We start from the raw sequence: 18,733 nt of genomic DNA, 5'->3' as shown, positions 1-18,733 counted from the left end.
GCCGCCGGTGGCCAGAGGTGCCCCGAGAGGACGGACGTGTCTCGGCCGGGCCCCCTGCTGCCCCCCAGCCCGGGCAGGTGTGTCTGTCCGGCATGAAGACCACCGGGGGGCGGGGGCGGGCCTGCAGCCGGGGGTGCGGAACGTAGGCGACCCCTTCCCGGAGATGAAATAAAGAGAGGCATTCGGGGTTCCCTCAACAAACAAGCAAACGGGCAAAACGAAAGAGAAAAACCGGGGACGGAGGTGAGGTGTCAAGTAGGTTCCGTTCTCGTCCTCACAAGGTAAATTCCTTTCCGGCCTGAGCGCTTCTGTCCTCTGAACCTAACCTTGCCCGACAGGGCATCGCCACGTGCCGGGCGACCGCAGGGGCCTAGGGCGGGGAGGCGATGTTCTTCGTGGGCAGAGGCGGAGCCACGACGATCTCGTCGGAGTCCTCGGAGTTCACGTCCTCCGCGGGCGGAGTCGCCGCGGACTGCGGCCCCGAGGGAGAGGGCTCCGCTGCAACAGAGAAGGGGCGGCGGTCACAGCCACGCTCAGCGCCGCCAGGGGCGCACACGCGAGGGACGGCGGGAGAGGCCTGATGGGCGCCACGCCACGCCACGCGGCCACCCTCGTTAGAGCCTTCTCGCACCCTCTGCGCCCAGCTCCCAAGCGACGGCCAGTTTCCCCAAAGCAAAACAGCCGCGAAAGGTGAGGGCTGGCGGCACGGGGGAGGCTCAAGTCGGCGGCGGGGATTCTCTGCACGTCGCCCTCATGGCAGCGTCCGGGAGTCTGCGGCCCGGGCGGCCGGCTGCGACTCGTGGGCAGATGCAGCCGGTGGCCCCCGGCTTCCTTGGGAGGACACGCCCCCCGCAGGACGAGGGTGCGGGCCAGGCCAGGCCAACACCCAGGGACCAGCCGAGAGCTCTCGCTCCTTTCTTCACGCACATCTAAACTCTTCAAATCCCGTAATCGTAATCGACCCTAGGCTGGGATGCACCTGCCAACCACCCTGCAGACCCCCTCCGTCCTCAGTGGCCACCTGGATGGGATGTGAGGAAGGGGCAGGTTCCCCTGGGGCCTGGGGCCGGTGCTCCCAGCCCCAGAAGACGGCCTCTGCTCTGACTGCTTCACAAAGTAAAGTGCCAGTGAAAAAGGAACCAATCGCTGACTTGAGATAAAAGAGGGAAGGAAATCACCACCCAGAGTGCTGCAGATACTGTAACTGTGTCAGCTTTTTTTCTGTAACTGTCCAGGAAACTATGAGAGGGGAAAAACTTATGAAATTAAAAACATCAGTTTTCAAGGTTAGCTTCAGTTTTTCTTTCCCTTTAAAAACACTTTCACCATCAGATCAAACAAGGGCTCCATGTGCAGTTTTCACAGAGACTGTTTCCTCATGTAAACAAGGGCCCAAACGAGGCCGGCGGTGGCACTTTTCAGGCAGGAGAATGAGCTGCCACTTTAAAAGGACACGCATTTAACAAGAGGAGGAAAGGGTGGCATACACAGACACTTTAGCCCTGATCGAAGAATCTAAAGGTCGCCAAACGTAGGGTCTGGCGAAATCAGACTGAAACTGGTTTTTGGAGAATAATATGCAGCCTTTGGGGAGCTTTACAGACGGAGGTTTTGGAGAGAACCTCAAAGTTCAAAGTTTGCTCTGCCAAAGCCAGATGACCGAACGGGACAGAGTGCGATTTTTCACACGTGGCGGTTTCCAGGTCAGGCAAGCCCCGGAAGGGCCCCCGCGACCCGACACTCACCAGAGCAGGGCCGCGGGGCTGCCGGCGGCCCTGGCCCCCATGGCCTCGGCGCTCCGTCCCCGGGAGCCGGAGCCTCCGCGGTCTCCCCGCTGCTCCCCTCGCTGTCTTCCTGCCCTGAAACGACAGGCACACGGGAGGCTCCCATCCTCACAGGCTCGTGGCACCCACCCGTCTTCCTAGGCTCGCACTTCTGTTCAGAAATACTGCTCCTTTTGCAGTTCTCCCTCGATATGAAGCACCACGCCCTTCCCGCGCCTGCCCTTCTCCGACTGCATCTCTGCGACCTCAGAATTCAGCCTGCGCGCCACACTCGCAAATGAGACTCAAGACCACGCTTTGTCTAGTGACAGCCTCCGACCTCACGCCGCCACCTCTGTGCCACCTCTGGTGTACAGACGGTCCAAGCAAGTGTGCCGGTTACAGTCTGAGGGAGGGAGGGCCTCAAGTACAGGCAGAAGCGTACGTTTGGGGACTGAAAGCGACTTGCAAGTGGCCTCGCCCGACCCTCCGGCTCTCGCACAGGAGGAGTGAGGCCCGGGAGGACCCCGTGTCCGGCGTGGGGCAGAGCTGGGACCGGGCCTCACCATGGGCTGTGCGCCCGGGCCAGTCCAGGGATTTCTCCACTGACTGTTACTGGATCTTAATGAAGCAGAAAAGGAAATACAAGCAAAGTTTTACTTAAAACCAACAAACAGGAAAAACATTGGCCCAAAGGAGGGACACCGCCTTGCTCTAGTTAGAGCTGAGAATAAAGATCAAAGGCACGAAGCTCCGACTGTGTGGCCTGCGGTCACCGACCCTGGTACCGGCCAGCCTGTCGGGCTCCGGGGAGTCGCTTGGGGCCGGCTCTTTCCCCTACGACCAAAGGGACAGGGGACGGAGCTGTGACAGGAAGGTGTGGCCGAGGCGTTACCCAGCTCGCAGGTGGCCGCGCGGGACAAGCCCCCTTACACGACTTTACACGTCCCAACTTCCGGGATGGTGGCAGCTCTTTTGGCTGAAACCTCGGAAGGCCAGCTGCCCCTCGCGTGAAATCCAAAATGAAATGCAATTACCAGGAGAGGCTGCAGGGAAGGGCGGAGAGCGGGGTGCACTCTGTGGGGCCCACGCAGGTCTGTCGGGAAGCGCTGCAGTGGCAGCTCTTGGACCAGCAGCACTGAGAGAGAGAGAGACTAGCTGATTCTGACTTGAGGGAAGGCCAGCACCGTCTGAGGCCGACGGCCGGGCTCACCGGCTTGCTGAAGCACCCGCCCCCCGCGAGCGTCCAGCCCAGCCAGCCCGCACGGCCGACGGGCCCAGGTCCTGAGACAGGCGGGCTGTGAGGGGCCTCGGGCGTGTCCCCTGCACCCCCTGGCCGTGGCTGGCTGCACCAGGGACGGGCCCCAACCCGAGCTCGGCCCCTGGCCCGCCGTTAAGTCCCACTCTTTGCCCGAGGTGACTCATACAGGGTTCTGAGCCGTGGCAGCCGGGACAGTCCCGACCAAGCCCCGGCGGATCCGGCGGGCACGGCGCCACTGACAAGAGTGTGTTGCTGCAGGAAGGCTTCTGACGACACCCGCGTCTTCCTGAACACGGGTCACGCCACGGTGTCCTTCAGGAAGGGGCAGGGCATCGGCACAGGCCGACAGGCCGTCTGCAAACCGAGGGCTCCCCGAACCGCACAGTATCTAACCCCTCCCATTTGTTTTCTCCCAGCAGGAGGAAACGGTCCTAGAAAGGCTTCTTTCCGAGGACCGGAGCCTGTGGCCCACCTCACCTGGGTGGCTGGGTGTAGCTTATGCTCTGGCGACACACCCTGTGCCTTTCTGGCTGGGCAGCCCCCGCAGGTGTCCGGCACTGCCCTGCGATACAGAACAGAGGTAGGCCTGCCAGGTGGACTTACCTGTGCCTGGCCCGTGCCAGGTGTGCCCGGAAGGCAGACTGGATGATGGTGACGGCCTCCTCTTGCCACGGGTCCCCCTCGGCCTGGATGACGGGGCTCGGGACGCGGGGCTCGGGCGAGTCCTGGGGCAGCGACGTGGGAAAGAGAACCGCGTGAACCCCTGCCACCTCCTACGTGTGGACCCTTGGCGCCAGGTAAGAGCGCAGTTCCAATTCGGGTGGCTGCCCTCGTTACTATTTCATCAGCAGTTTCCTGACTGCAGGTCACTTGGACTCTAGAGATTCTTAGAATCGGCGTCTGGTGGTTTTCACAGGGAGGGGCTCCTATCTCTGCTGTAGTTTAAGCCTCTGTCTTGACCCCAAGATGGACACGGGACTCGATGTCCCAGCACCTCAACGCCATTCGGCTCCTGAAGCTCAACCCTGGGGGGACCATGGGTGCCGGGGGCTGGAGGGCGAGGCCCACACCCAGGGCGAGGCAGGACGCGAGGACCCAAAGGCGTCTGCGCTTGTCCTGCCGACGAAGCGTGGGAAGAAATGTAAAGAGAACGTTACGACTTGGGCCCGTGTGCAGCCCCTGAGGGTTACTTGGGTGGGAGGGCTTGGCACGGCAGGGGGGTCCGGGCCGCACACTACGCTAGACAGTGGCCTCGCCCGTGCCAGATGCGCCCGGAAAGCCGCCTGCAGCATGGCAGCCTAGCGGGGGGTGGGGGGGGAGATGGAGACAGGTGTCAGTTTCCCTGGAAGACTGCCGGCACGGGTCGGGGCGTCCCAGAGGGAGAAGCTCCAATGGCCAAGGAGAGGGCTCCCTTTCTGCCGCAGAATCTCGGCGGCACCCGAAGGAGCCTCTCTCCCTCACTCGCCATAACCTCCTACAGCGAGAAACATGCCAATGCTCTGGGGAGGAAAAGGCCCAGACACCTGAACCTCGGCATATAAATGAATCGTCTGTTAAACGCTATTACATTTAGCTGCAAATGTGATTCCATGTTTTACACGTAGTTATGTTTTATTCCGTGTTGGAATAGTTATTCCACTTCATACGCTTTCCATGTACATCTTCTAAAGTCAAGTAGGGTGGAGCATGATCTCAAACTATCACAAAGGAATTACGTATCCTTCGACCTTAATCTTAAATCATTTTCTTTAGAGATACACATGGATGCTCTGTAAGTTCTGAGATCAACGTTCCGGATTTTTAGGGGCGGCACTTTTATTTCAGGGGTCCTGCCTCTAGTCCTGAGGACGGGCTTGCGGCTCCATAACATTTAGGAGAACGACACTCTAGCACGCTGAGTCCTGCTGTTGAACCTGCGTTTAGAGGTTCAGATGCTTCCATGATCACAGGCACCAAAAGAAAACATCTTTGTCTTCCTTGAATGCAAAGTGAAGGAAATGCCACAAACAGGGGGTTAGGAGACAACAAAGAGGCGAGAGCACATCAGTTACTAAGGACAAAGTAACTCACTGAAAGCAAATGAGAATTTAGACAAACCCGGAGGGTTCCCACCACGCGGCTCACAGGAAAGCTACCGCACCCGCTGGAGGGGTGAGGGTGCGGACCGAGCAGGGCAGAAAGGGGAGCAGGCGCCCTGCACGCCATGCTGCCCACGCGACAGCCCGCACGGTGGGTCTGTCATCACCCTGGAGGCTGAGGGAGGAGGGGACACCGGAGGGGAAAGGGCGGAACACCATCGACAGCACACAGGCCGCCGCCTGCTTCATAAATGTGCTCTACGGTCCCCTTCCAGGGACCCTCGTCCCCTCAGTCGCTCACAAACGTTTACTGAACGCCGACTGCATGCCAGGCACCCCTCTAGGAATCAGGGACCTAGCAGCAGAAACACGGGATGGTCCCTGCGTCCACGAAACTTACATTCTAATAGGAGAGGCAAGCAGTTGCAAAAAGGGTGACGTATCGGGTGGGGGTAGGTGCTATGAAGAAGAGTAAAGCAGGGCGCGGGGCTGGGGAGTGCCGGTGGTGCGGCGTCCAGGGAAGGTCGTGCTTCAGCAGAGACCTGAGTAAAGCCGGGGAGCAGGACATGCGAGTGTCTGGAGGAGGAGCCTTCAAGGCAGAGGGGGCAGCAGGTGCAAAGGCCCTGTGGCAGGAGCAGCCTGGATATTTTCAAGGGTGCCAGAGACGCCTCCAGACCGAACGGGGCCAGAGGGGTGGCCGGGGAGCAGCGCACGCGGGGCTTCAGGGAACAGCTTTGGGTTTTGTTCCAAGTGTGAGAGGAGTCATTACGGAGTCATGTGGTTTAACATTTAAAAACATCATCCAGGTGGCTGCATAGGGAATAGGCCGTGGGAGGGCAGAGCAGAAGCTGGGGCCGGTGGGGAGGCCGGGCGACCGTCCCAGCGGCTCAGATGTGCACCGTCTACCACATACCCGACTGTTCTCCTCTGCTCTGACCCGCATTCCGTCACACCCCTGCTCTCCTTTTCCCGGCCAAGCCACACCCTCTCCCTTACCCAGGGCTCTGTTGCGTGAATTCTCCTGCCCAGGATGCCCTTCCTCTCACTCCCCAGTTCAGTGAGTCCCTCTCCTTTTCAAGGCCCCCCCCGCTGCAGGGACGTTCCCGGCCTTGGCGAGCAGGAACCCCACAGCGCCGTGGACGTGCCCCTAAACCCCCCTTCCATCCTGGACTGGCCTGTCTGTCTTAATGTCTCTCTGTGTCCTGAGGGCCCACAGCTTGCTTGACACAGAACTGATGATCAACAAAAGTGTGTTGAGAGAATGATGAATGGCTGAATGAATTATGAAAGTGTGAAATTATCCAAGTATTTATTTGATGTTAACATCACTTAAGTATTTTAACTCAGTGTTGGGGTCTGGCCTGGTTTCGTGAAAACACGGACTCAATGACGCTTCTTGAGATCTCCCCCACAGTCACTTGAACCAAAGTAAAAATACGTATTTTGAAATTAGTGAAATAAAACTGGCTTACCTCGTCCAGAACGGCCTTTTTTTTCTGAAATAAGGAGATCAGTTATGAATTAACACGAGGATGAGTTTCCTGTGATACCGTATTCGTCCCTTGGTCCCTCCCCTGCCACAGCCAACGGCGACGGAAAAGCAGAGTCGGCTACCCTCCCCTCGCCGACAGCCCCCTGCCCGCCACCCACACCCAAGGGGCTCCGCGAGAGGCTGACGGAGCTGATGCAGACCCGCCTGCAACAGCGAAGGAGGAAGCAAGCGGCCGTGACCGTGACCGGGAGGCGAATCACAGCTGGAGCCCAGGCCGCCACGGGGGCGTCTGCGGTTCCTGGCCGGCTGCGCGGCGAGGTGACTCGCAGGGACCACCGAGACGGGGTTGTCTTAGGCGCCACGTGAGGAAGCCCCTCCCCCAGCCAGAGCTGTCCTGTAACATGCGGTGTCCTCTCTGGATGTCCACAGAGCGGCTGGACGCTGCCCGTTGGTGATGTTACAAAGGGGACCCCCGTGCAGGGTCTGGGCCACTGACTCCCAAGTCTGACCAGTCATCAAAATCACGGGGCGGCGGGGAAATTTCTCAGGTGCTGTCACGGTACTATGGTTAAGTAGCGCATCCTCATTCCTAGAAGACACGCACTGACGTCTCATAACGTCTAAAACTTACTTTCAAACGGTTCTGGAAAAAACAATACGTGCAGAAAAGGAATGTGGCTAAACGTGCACTATTGTCGAACCGAGGTGGTGGGCAAGAATTAGTACATCGCTGAATATACTAAATTCTTTCAACTTTCTATGTTTTGTAAATTTTCATAATAAAAGTTGGGAAGAAGCCATGATTAAAAAAAACCTCCACCGGCAACTTTCTGGAGCTAAGATCTTACACTATTCGGGCAAGTGGAGAGCTCCAGTTTTTGTTTGTTTGTTCAGCTGGGGGAACAAGGGTCGTGCTGCGTTCTATCAAACGGGGGGAGGGGGCTCTTTTAGAGCATTTCGTCATCAGAGAGCCCGTCCTTTAACAACTGCCATCTCCGCGAGCCCCATCTCCGCGAGCCCCCCCAGGAGCTGAGGAGAGGAGCCCCACTCCTCCCCCAAGAGAGACCACGGGATGTCGCGGCTCCCGGTCTGTCGTGCGCAGCCTGCGGCCCCTGCTGCCCTACTCGCCCCACCCCCGGGCCTGAGACCCCACGCGCAGCCCTGCCGTCCCGTCACCCAGGCCGCTGTCCTCTGAGGAGCCAGCCCCGAGGCAGGCTCTCCCTGTTCCTGACAAGACGGCCATCCCGGGAGCCCCAGCGAAGGGCTGCCGTGGGGCCCCGAACCACCAGGGAGACCCCTAAGCTCAGTCCCGTGCTTGCAGGGGCGCTGCACCCACAGCCCGCGTCCCTGGGACCCGTGGGGAGGTGACAGAGGCTTCGAGACCAGCCACTGCCCGGCCCGCGGCAGGCACCCCCCAGCACGCCCACACGGGCTCCAGGCGCGGCCCTCCTCTCGCCCTCGCCTGCCTGAGACCCCGGGTCTCCGGAGGCTATCTTCTGCCTCCCTACATTTTCCTACTTGTCTAGGGCGTCTGGCACGGAGCCCGCCCGGCAAAGGGACGGAGGAAGGGCTGGCGAGTGAGGATGTGGGCAGCAGAGGGACGGCGGGTGAGGGAACTCTCACCCGGTGCTGGTGCCCCTTCCACCGGCGCTGCAGGAGCCGGGCGGCGGCGTCTCTTCTCCCCTCGGAGCAGCCGGAGCGGGGCCGGGAGGAGCCCCCCTCGCTCGTGTCCAGCTCCGAGTCCATCTGGGAGGGACCGGGGGGTCGGGGCGCTTCCCGGGTCTGCAGGAAGTCCAAGGTGAGAAGGATGACTGGGTCGGGGATGGGGGCAGAGAAGCCGGCTATCAGGCCAGGAGGCAGGATATTAGGATGCAGGTGAAGCTTCTCAGACTAGACTTTAATTTAGAGGAAAAAAAATCAGTGTCCACACCGCTCAGCATGCCAGACGACAAAAAAAGTCTCTGGAGAAATAACATATTCGTTAGTAAATAGGGTGAAAGTCGGTTTTCGTTAACCCTGCAAACTCTGGGGGTAGCGCTCTCCCGCGAGGAGGGGAAGCGACGTGACCTGTGGTGTCATCAGATGACCACAGCGCACCTCTGAGCTCAGTAACGTCTGTGCATGGGTGCACCAATTATCTGCCTCCCGGGCGGTCCTTTTACCGTCTTCCTTTTCGTCTAACACTGGATTACAAAAATGGGGCTTCTGAGATAAAAGGCAATAGATTCCTAGCTTGGTTTTTTGGTTTTTTGTTTGTTTGCTTGTTTGTTTGTTTGGCCGGACCCCGCGGCACGTGGAACTTCCCAGACCAGGGATCAAACCTGTGCCCCCTGCAGTGGGAGCGCAGAGTCTTAACCACTGGACCGCCGGGGAACACCCCTAGCTTGGGGGTCTTAAGGTAGAAAGAAGCAAGAACGAGATGAATTGCACTGCCAATTCCGGCGGACGTGGAAAATATTTTTTCTCCCTAAGGGAAAGCTTCAGGAATAAGCAGAAATAGCCGCATTCACGTGTGTCGGGTGCCCCCCAGGGGTCAGGGCTGCCTGAGGCAGACGAGGCACGGGTCAGTCAGCACCGCGAGCACCCCATTGGGAGAGGAGCGTCGAGGAGACAAACAGCGCAGCTCTGCCCACCACACACCGGGCGGTCGGCGACCCGGTGCTGCAGCCACCTGGGGCCGACAGCGCGGGCGTCTGGGTAGGTAGGGGTCTCCTGAAAAGGGCCCATCGGGCCGGGTGGCCAGTTTCCTGGACAGGAGGACAGTGACCCTGCAGGACTCAGAACATTATCTAAAGCCCTGGAAAAGCCGCCAGGGAGAGGCACCCACACGGGTAACACGGAAAGTCTACCTTCCTGAACAACGGAAGGGACTGAGATGGACTCACGCGTCCACCCCACGTGTGGCCAGCCGGACATGCGGGGTCAAGGGCACTGCACCACCCACGGGGCTCCAGCCAGCACGCACCAGGAGAGCCACCTTTCCTTTGCCGAATGGGTCGGTGGCCTGGGGTCTGTCTCAACTTGTAACTGGAGAGAGACACGCTTATCAGCTTCTCCACGTTCCCTCTTAGGGCTTTTCTCTTTCCCTTTGGTGCTGCGGTTGAAGTACACGTAGCGTGAGATGCTAAAAGAAGGGGCCTTAAAACAGGACTCCAGCTAAATAAGAAAGCCTTGTAAGAGGGAGGCCCGTCTAGATTTAAAAAAAAAAACAAACCCAAACACTTTCCTTTTCTGCTCTCAGCAGATGAGTCAATCCCGCACCTGGTATGCCCTCCCTCTCCTAGAGGCCAGTCCCCGTCAGGCTGCCGGCTACCGAAGCAGCAAGTCGCTTTCTGAAGCAACAGAACTTCTCGGCTAAAACGTGTGCCGGGTAAAGGCTGGCCGTCCTGGTGGATTTGGCGTGTTACTCAGACCTGTAGCAAGGGTCGCAGAAGAGGGCGGCACGGCTGCCCATTCCAGCGTGCGCCCACTCCGGACGCCCCGGCCAGGCCGGTCTTCCCTGTCACACACTCACGCTACAGCCTCCTCTTGGGGCAAGCTGCAGCCGCAGGATTTCAATACCTCACTTATTAGTTTTTTGTGTTAACAGATATAAGATTATAATTGCCATCTGGGGAATCCATTAATCGGAAAAAAAAGGATTAGCGGGTTTTCTCTAGTTGCGGCGAGCGGGGGCTGCTCTTCATTGTGGTGCACGGGCTTCTCATTGTGGTGGCTTCTCTTGTTGCGGAGCACGGGCTCTAGGCGCACGGGCTTCAGTAGTTGTGGCACATGGGCTCAGTAGTTGTGGCTCACGGGCTCTAGAGCGCAGGCTCAGTAGCTATGGCGCACGGGCTTAGTTGCTCCACGGCATGTGGGATCTTCCCGGACCAGGGCTCGAACCCGTGTCCCCTGCATTGGCAGGCGGATTCTTAACCACCGCGCCACCAGGGAAGCCCACTCTCGCCACTAGAAGTCCTAGCATAGGTAGCACTGGGCCAACAGGGACCAGAGGGCTCCCCTGGTTCAAGAAGGTGCTCAAGGAGGTGCCAGGGGAGCCCCTTGCCGTCGTGTCCACAGAAATGGAGGGAGCGAGGGGACAGGGAGGAGGGTCAGCCTAGACTCACCACCTGCCTCCCTGCCCACGGGCCCTGCGGCGGGAGCTGCGGCTCCCCAGTCACCCAACCCCCGGCCTAGGGGCAGGGGCAAGAAGAGGAGCCATGCCGGCCCGGCGAGCGCCTTCCTGGCCGGGCCCCCGCGTCAGTGCCAGACTCTGCAACTTACACTGAACCACCCGGCTCCTCACTGAGAGTTCGTGCCTTCCCTGGGGCCTTCCCAAACGCCTTCTCACCTGCTAACGGCAACCCTTGTTGGATATTTAAACTTTTTACATATTTGAAGGTTGGGGAAGATCTTCACTCACCGGCTTAACTATCTAAGACGCGAATACTAGTTTGAAAAGTCAGTTAACTGACAATCAATTAGTCCAGAACTCCAGGATTGAATACACCCAATTTATAGAAATCGATTGTGATGGTAGAAGGAAACTGGACTGTCAACGTTGGATTCAGGCAAAACTCCGGGCACGGAGACAGTCAGAACCATAACGCATCAGCTCAGGGTCCCGCCATGCCGGACAGGAGGTAAAAACACAGACAACCCTACCTCAGGACTCATTTCCTCGGGATTCTCCTCCTCTCCTTTCTTGCTTTCTTCCAGTTCTTGAAACTTCCTGATAAGTGCCTGAATTTCCTCCCTAAAGTGGGAAGGGAGGAAAGTGACACCTTACTTGCCATGACGCTGTGTAAGATGTCTGTACGTGACAGGAGGGGTGGCGGCCTGCAGCGCTGGCAAGGACGCCTCCCCGAGAACGAGGTGGGCCCCCAGCCACCACCTGACTGCCCAGGAGCCGGCACTGCCCAGGGCGACCCCTCCGGACCCCACTCCTGACACATGGGAGGAACGGAAAAAACACCGGCTGCGTGAACGATGAACGGATATCCTTTGGGGTTTTTAACAAACAAGGCGAATGGAAGGAAAAACAACTCATGTCCTTGCTACGGATTTTAAAGGCAAAGGTAAAAATAATTCTTCACTGTATACCCGCCCGTTCTGATTTACTTTAATTCTAGGCTTCTGGCAAAGTCTAGTCACATTTATTCTGAAAATAAAATTTGGTATTCATTTCAGTAATCCGCGTCTTACTAATTATTCTGAGTGCTAAATATTTCTGCTCAGATTTCTAACCTACTTTTTTGGGCATTTCTTACTGAGATAACATTCATGTATCCCCAAATTCACGATTTTAAAATATGCCATTAAGTGGTTTTTAGTGTAGTCACAATGTTGTGCAACTATCATCACTATCTAATCCCGGAATAGTCCTGTCACCCCAAAAAGGAGCCCCTTACCTGCCACTCACTTCCTACTCTCCCCTCCCCCCCAGCAACCCCTAATCCACCGTCTTCTCTATTAATCTGCCCATTCCGGATATTTCCGAATTGCACAGTATGCGGGCTTTTCTGTCCGCCTCTTTAGGCAGCATCATGTTTCATGTTTCTGAGGCTCATTCACGTCGTGGCAGGTGTCAGACCTCATCCCTTTGTACGGATGCACTCCCGTTTTTACTCTCTTCACCAGCTGACGGACATTTGCCACGTGTCCACTTTTTATCTACAGTGGACAGAGGTCACTGAAGGAGTGTGGGAGGTGGCGGCCGGACCCAGGGTGTGGAATCAGGGCGCGTTCTGAGGCTGCCCGCAGCGGCCGTGCTGGAGGAGGGTGCGGGCCGGGGAGCTGGCCGTGACGCCAGAGCGGCAAACACCGGCCTAACCGTGAGCAGCCTTTCCCCAGAGGTCGGATATTTACTCTGAAGGAAACAGCAAACCACGGGAGGACCTCAGGAGAGGAGTGACGTGATCGGGCTGGAGCTTTACGGGCCGCTCTCGGCGGGGGGCTGAGAGCGGATGGGGCGGGGTGGGCGGGGCTGGGGAAGAAGGAAGGGCCTGGGGCTGCGTGTCTTCTGACTTCGTCCACTCACCTCAAAGCCTCTTCTCTTTCTCTTCCCTCCTTCTCACCCTCCTTCATGTTTTCCAGCTCCTTCTCCAAGTCAGCCTTTGTCTGCAGTAGCTGCTTCACCTCCAGACTGAACGAGGAACCAGAGGTATTTCAGCGTCATTAAAACAAAGGCTCACGGTGACCTGGGTCATCAGAGCAGGAAGAGCTTTCAGAAAAAGTAACGGGTCCAACCTCCTTACTTATGCGTGGCGGAGGATGAAGAAAGGCCCTTCTTTGTCACTGAAGGAGGCTGGCAGCAGACCTGGGGGCGCTCAGTTATTTACTGAGTACCTTCCGTGCGCGCCAGCAGCTCCCGGATGAGGCGCAGGCCCTGCTCTCACGGGCGTCACCGTCCCGCGGGGAGGGGCATTAACCCAGCGGTCACACAGTTGCGCGCCTAATCTGCTCCTGAGATGAGAGCTCCCAGGACCCGCCGTGGGCCAGACGGTGACGCAGCCTGAGCTGAGGTCTCGAGGACGAGAGGCTACCCAGGCACCTCCACCCAAGCTTGCCTGTGCCCCGCAGGTGACGCCTCGCTAAGAACGTGGCTTTAAGACGTTCCACGGCTCACCGTGGTGGTGACCTCACGTGAACGAGATACATCACCAGGAGTGTCAGATGGTAAGGGCTCACTGAGTGGAAGTTATTATCGTGCCATGCGACGGCTTAAGAGATAATCAGAGATGCTATTTGCCGTGCAAAATGACTGGCCTAATTTTTATAAAGAACCTAGTGCAGGGATGCAGTATTAGGCTTCGACTGGAGGTGAAAAAACAGGTGGAGCGGGAAGGGATTTGCCTTCTGCTGCGAACAGAAGGCAGCAGAGACAGGTCCTTCTCAGACCTAGACGTGCACATGAATCACCAGGACGGGTCTCATTAGATGCAGAGTCAGGTCCAGGAGATCTGGGCCAGGCCAGGCCAAGGTAACCAGCCCCAGGCGGGCAGGGCCCGAGGGTCTGCATCTCTAACCAGCCCCCAGCTGACGCTGAGGCCGTTGGCTTCCCAGGCCACACTCTGAGTAGCAAGGTCTCAGAAACACCATCTCAGAAGACGCGTGGGTTTAGCCTGCTCGTGACAGAACTGCAACTGGAGAAGCCACACGTAAACAACGGGTGGAGGAGACAGGAGCGTTTTAAGGGGGCTACGGAGCGAGACACTAGAGAACAAAGGGTAAATGAGCAGAACGTTGAGGCTTTGCCTTCCACACTCTTATGGTCACGCTGAATACTCCACACGCCACAGCACCTGTGTCTTATTTGATGCACAGATTAGGTGCTGTAAACATAGTACTGAATCTTTAAACCCTTCTGCAAGAGATCTGATGGATGGCCTATTATTTTACACGAATCAATCAGAGTCAATTCTTCTCTAAAAAAGAATTTGGAAAGCCCTCTGGAATTCCGTGTAAAGAGATTTAAATGGCACCCCCCGCCCCGTGCTTTTCATGACGTACTATGGCCAATCAGTGTCTCCTTTTGCCCACTAAAGCTGCCTTCATTTCACAACTAAGACATCACAAGTTTTAGAATCGTATAAACGTAGCCTTCCCCAAAACCCCAGAACAGCTCAAGTCCAGCAACTACGCAAGTCACGGGAGCAGGACCTCTCCCGGAGGGGGCCCGGCGCCAGCTGTGCGGGACAACGTACTCTCGCTCCTGCAGCTGGGTGTACAGGGCACTCTGCTCGCCCTTCAGCCTCTTCACAACCCCCCGCAGTCGCTCGCTCTCCTCCTGGCGGTCGGGGCGCGGCTGCCGGTGCACCGTGGGGCTGGACGCCGAGTGAGCCGGCGGGGTAGACCCGACCACCTCTGAAGCGTGGGATTTGGGGCTTTCCATCAAACTTATTTTCTGGAGGCAACACAGGCATCTGTTAGACGTTATTTCTTACTCTACTTTCCTAGGAAAGAGACAATGGCCAAGGGGAAACTCATCCCAAGCAAGGGAATGGGAAGAGCTCTGCGTGGGATCTGAGAAACCTGGGACGCTGACTGGGGACAATTCTGCTCCACCAGAGTCCTGGGGGCGATGGCAGGGCAACCCCCCCCACCCCCGCCAGAACCCTCTTCCTCTGGAGCAGGGAGCACGCAGACCCAGCCGGGATGGGGCAGGTGCCGTAATAAACAGAGAGCAGAGGGCACGGAACGTGAACTCGTACACTGCTTCTCTTTGTGCTCGTTCACCCTGTTATTTCCCTAGGACGTCTGGAATCTTCAGCCTCTGCGCTTTCACACGTCAAAGACGATCCAGCTCTGCCAGCTGGAGGCACTGAGCACCTCCAGATTCCCACTGATATCAGCATCTCTCCGCGTAGAAGAGCGCCGCCCCACTGGCTTCTGGACCACCTCCGGCTGCCCTTCCTTCCTAACAAGCTGTATTCTTGAACTACCCACAATTTATAGACACTTCTTAAGTTTTCTGCTTTGTAAATACGTGAAATTATTGTTTTTTTTATTGTTCCCCTCTAGGTTTACTCTGCTCAGCCAAACAACTGACAGCTCTAACTTGATACTGTACCAGTACTCAAAAGGCAGGGACGCTTCTGACCCACTTCAGCAGAATCAGATTGACTACATTTGCAAATTCACATGGGGGATCTGAGGAAACGTTAACTTCCTAACTTTCCTGGTTGGCAAAGTGTGGATGCACAGTTTTCTGTGAATTCAAATACTGTACGAGTGGTGAGAAACACAGTCTGGGAAGTGACTGGCAGTAAAAAGCCCCCATGTGCACGGCAGGCTGGGCGTCTGAAAGGCTCTGGGATCCTACGCACCCAGCGACGGGCGCCCACGAGAGCCTGAAACGTTTCGGTGTGTCGTGTGACCACGCTTTGCCATCTGTGACACGAGGGACAGGCATGACACGCCCTTAGGTCTCATCCGGACCCGTAAGAGTCTCCTCTTGCCAGCGTGTCTGCGTGCCCTCTGCGGACAGACGGCCACCGTTTACACGTTCAGCACGACCCGACTCCCTGCGTAAGTCCCGGGAGCGGCGCTACGTCTGTCCCGTGTTCTAAGACCCGCTGCTCTCGCACAGGCAGGTCCTGAGCAGGGAAGGTGCAGCGGCGGGACCACACTCACTTTCTCCAGCTCTGCGATCCGCCGAAGCAGCCGGGGCTTGCTCCACTCCACAGAGCCTGGTGGAACAGCGGGGTGTGACGGGCGCCCTTCGTACAGCCGTCCCGACGGGCCCCTTCAGCCCGGACCTCCCGTCTGGAGCACGGCCCGACGGCGTCCCCTCCACAGGCTGGCCCCCACGGCCGGCGGCCCCACGGCCGGCAGACCTGCGGTGCCGAGGGCGGCTCCACGGCGACGTCTGTTCCCTTTCACCGCGGCTTCACCGACACAAACGGTCGGGAGAGGGCTCAGTGCGGCCTTCTCTCCCGATTCCACCCCGTCGGGCTCTGGCCTCACCAGCCTGCCAAGACGGCCCTTCTCCAGCTCACCAGCAAGTCCACTCCGCCAAATGCCAGGCCCCGGCCTCGGCCCCAGCGCCTGGGCCACCAGCGTGTTCCCCGGCACCCACACGCCCCTGGCAGCCCCTCAAGCGGTTCAGCTGGTCCACCCTCCCCCCACTCGCTGGGTGACCGGACTCTCGCCGGGTCATCTGGTCCCCGACGGCCTCCAGGACCCCCTGCCGAGGCCCCCGCCCGACCCCCGACTCACCGATGCACCGACCTCCACCGGCCACCTACCCACCCCCCACCGGCACGCTCGCTCCATGTCCCCCACCACCGCCTGCCTTTTCAGTAGCCCAGAGAAAGGCCGCGGACCCGGACCCCCGTGTCCCTCACGGGCTGCACCCACTCCCCACGGGCACCGGAGCCTGGCCACCTCTCGCCACTGCTGTGCCACCTGGGCCAGGCCACCAGCGGCCCCTGCGAGGCCCTTTCCTACACGGCGTCCACTCAGCACAGGAGCAGGGGGTCCTCGAGAGACGAGGCAGACCCTCCCACCCCTGCTCCAGCCCTCTGTCCCCTGAGTGGCCTGCAGGGCCCTGTTCTCCCCTGCCCTCACCTCTGTGTCCACGGCCAGCGCGTACGCAGGCTGGGCCCCCGGCCTCAGACGCACCGGGACACTCGGGGGCTCTGCGCCTGCTGGTGCCCCACAGGCCCCCTCCTCCTCCCCCCCGTGGCCCCCTGACCAGCGCTCTTACCACTTGGCCGGCATGTGACCTGCTGGCCTCTCGTCTCAGCCAGCGCGCCTTCACTGCTCTAGCTCAGCGTCTAGAACGGCCCCTGGCGCTCAGCAGGCTCCCGCCGCTTTGCAACACACCTTGGAGCGGCGCTGCCCCGGGGCGCGCGGGGGAAGGAGGGCCGCGACTCCCCTGCGGCCGCGGCTGCCCGCATCTTGGGGCCCCGCCTGGCCGTCCCCACCCCCGCCTCCCCCCTTGGCGGCTCTGGGGAGCAGGTACCCTTTATCTTGGAGGCAGTGGGGGAGCTGCTCAGCACGCGGTCCAGGTCTTCCTTCAGGCTCTGGTTCTCCTCCGTGAGCTCCTGGACGCTCCGGGACAAGCTCAGGAGGGCGCTGCTCATTTTTTTCTGCCTTTTAAGGCCGATTTTCTTCTCCGCTGGAGGCCTAGGAGGAACGAGACCAAGCGGCTACGGTTTGGTGCCTGAACTGGTTTAATACGCGTCCTAAGTGAGGGGTGGGCGCTCGGCAGCCCAGGCGCCCAGCGTGGTTTCTGCAGATGGACGTTTGCGATTAAACAGGGAACACTAACTCTGAAGCCCGGACAAGCAGACTGCTATCCGTTCCTCTCATCAGCGAGCCTGTGTAACAAAATACTGTGTTCAGTCATTAGTAATGGACGTTAAACAGGATCACTAAAAAACTTGTGGAAATTTATTTTCTCTGTTGTTCCATAAGTACTTAGATAATAGTTTTGATCTTGCCTTTTATTCTGCAAAATAAGTCTAAAATACAGTCAATCCCCATTATTCACAGAATCCGTATTTGCAAATTCGCCTACTCACTAAAACGTATCTGTAACCCCCAAATAATGCCTGCAGTGCCTCTGCGGTCACTCTGTGGTCACTCTGCGGTCACTTTGTGGTCACTCTGCGGTCCCTCACGGGCAGAGTGGACGAGGGTCTGAGTTGCAGGCGGGCTCACTCCCGGCTGGGGGAACAAGTGCCATCCGCATCTGGTCTCATCTCGTCCTATTCACAGGGTGCATTTCGAGGTCTTTTCACGGTTTTGTGCTTTCTGTTGATCTCGCCACTCTCAGTGGTCCCCTGCAGCATAGTTTTTACTTGCTATGAGGCTGTGACACAGCTCAGGGAGGAACCACACGTGTCAGAGCTTCGTTCAGGCCTGAGTCACGGCACAGTTGGTCAAGAGTTCAGTGTTAACGAGCCAACAACAGACACTAAATAAGGTGCCTTTAAACAGAAACACACGTGAAGGCGGGTTGTATATTGGTCAGGTGATGGGAAAGCTGTGACCAGAGGGTCTCAGGAACAGAACTTCGTGCTTCCCCTAGAAGCACTGGTTCACCATTTCCCAATTCAGTGTTCGTGGACACTTTACAGAACATAACGCTGTGAATAATGGGAATCGACTGTAATTCCTCTGGCCCTTTACAGAAAGTTTGCCACCCCCATTTTATTTTATATTATTTATTTATTTTTGGCTGCATTGGGTCTTCGTTGCTGCACGCAGGCTTTCTCTAGTTGCAGCAAGAGGGGGCTACTCTGTGTTTTGGTGCGCGGGCTTCTCATTGCGGTGGCTTCTCTTGTTGCAGAGCACGGGCTCTAAGCGCGTGGGCTTCAGTAGTTGTGGCACGTGGGCTCAGTAGCTGTGGTGCACGGGCTCTAGAGCACAGGCTCAGTAGTTGCGGCACACGGGCTTAGTTGCTCCGCGGCATGTGGGATCTTCCCGGACCAGGGCTCGAACCCGTGTCCCCTGCACTGGCAGGCAGATTCTTAACCACTGTGCCACCAGGGAAGTCCCGATCAGCCCTCATTTTAAACTACTAGGGGGAAAGGAAGAAAGGGAAGACCATGCCTGGCACATTGTAAACACTCAATAAATGTCAGTAATTCACTGCAGAGGCTGGTGACACAACCAAATCTAAGATAAGGGATCCCTCCTTTCCTAATTT

General features: G+C 57.9%; 1 protein-coding gene across 9 annotated transcripts in view; it reads right to left on the bottom strand.

Moving 5' to 3' along the window:
- Window positions 1-237: 237 nt before the first annotated feature.
- The window catches only part of IQCE (IQ motif containing E), a 39,204-nt gene continuing 20,708 nt past the window's right edge, over window positions 238-18,733 (bottom strand). For 2 of the 9 annotated variants that reach the window (XM_036825695.1, XM_036825687.1), the window contains 12 exons: window positions 17,042-17,205; window positions 15,709-15,764; window positions 14,280-14,479; window positions 12,614-12,718; window positions 11,239-11,329; window positions 8,218-8,376; window positions 6,575-6,598; window positions 4,215-4,322; window positions 3,628-3,749; window positions 2,801-2,901; window positions 1,746-1,859; window positions 238-498 (listed from right to left, as the gene is read on the bottom strand). In XM_036825695.1, the coding sequence (XP_036681590.1) occupies window positions 371-498; window positions 1,746-1,859; window positions 2,801-2,901; window positions 3,628-3,749; window positions 4,215-4,322; window positions 6,575-6,598; window positions 8,218-8,376; window positions 11,239-11,329; window positions 12,614-12,718; window positions 14,280-14,479; window positions 15,709-15,764; window positions 17,042-17,205 (1,372 nt within the window). In that variant the 3' untranslated portion in view covers window positions 238-370. Of the gene's footprint in view, window positions 499-1,745; window positions 2,385-2,800; window positions 2,902-3,627; window positions 3,750-4,214; window positions 4,323-6,574; window positions 6,599-7,225; window positions 7,238-8,211; window positions 8,377-11,238; window positions 11,330-12,613; window positions 12,719-14,279; window positions 14,480-15,708; window positions 15,765-17,041; window positions 17,206-18,733 lie in introns of all 9 variants that reach the window. The other 7 variants (XM_036825686.1, XM_036825689.1, XR_005016460.1 and 4 more) reach the window with 7 other exon arrangements.

Source organism: Balaenoptera musculus, chromosome 15 (assembly GCF_009873245.2).
Source record: "Balaenoptera musculus isolate JJ_BM4_2016_0621 chromosome 15, mBalMus1.pri.v3, whole genome shotgun sequence".
In the NCBI taxonomy this organism is placed as follows: domain Eukaryota; kingdom Metazoa; phylum Chordata; class Mammalia; order Artiodactyla; family Balaenopteridae; genus Balaenoptera; species Balaenoptera musculus.
The sequence above is the reverse complement of the archived record's forward strand: the minus strand, read 5'-3'. Positions and strand labels throughout refer to the sequence as shown.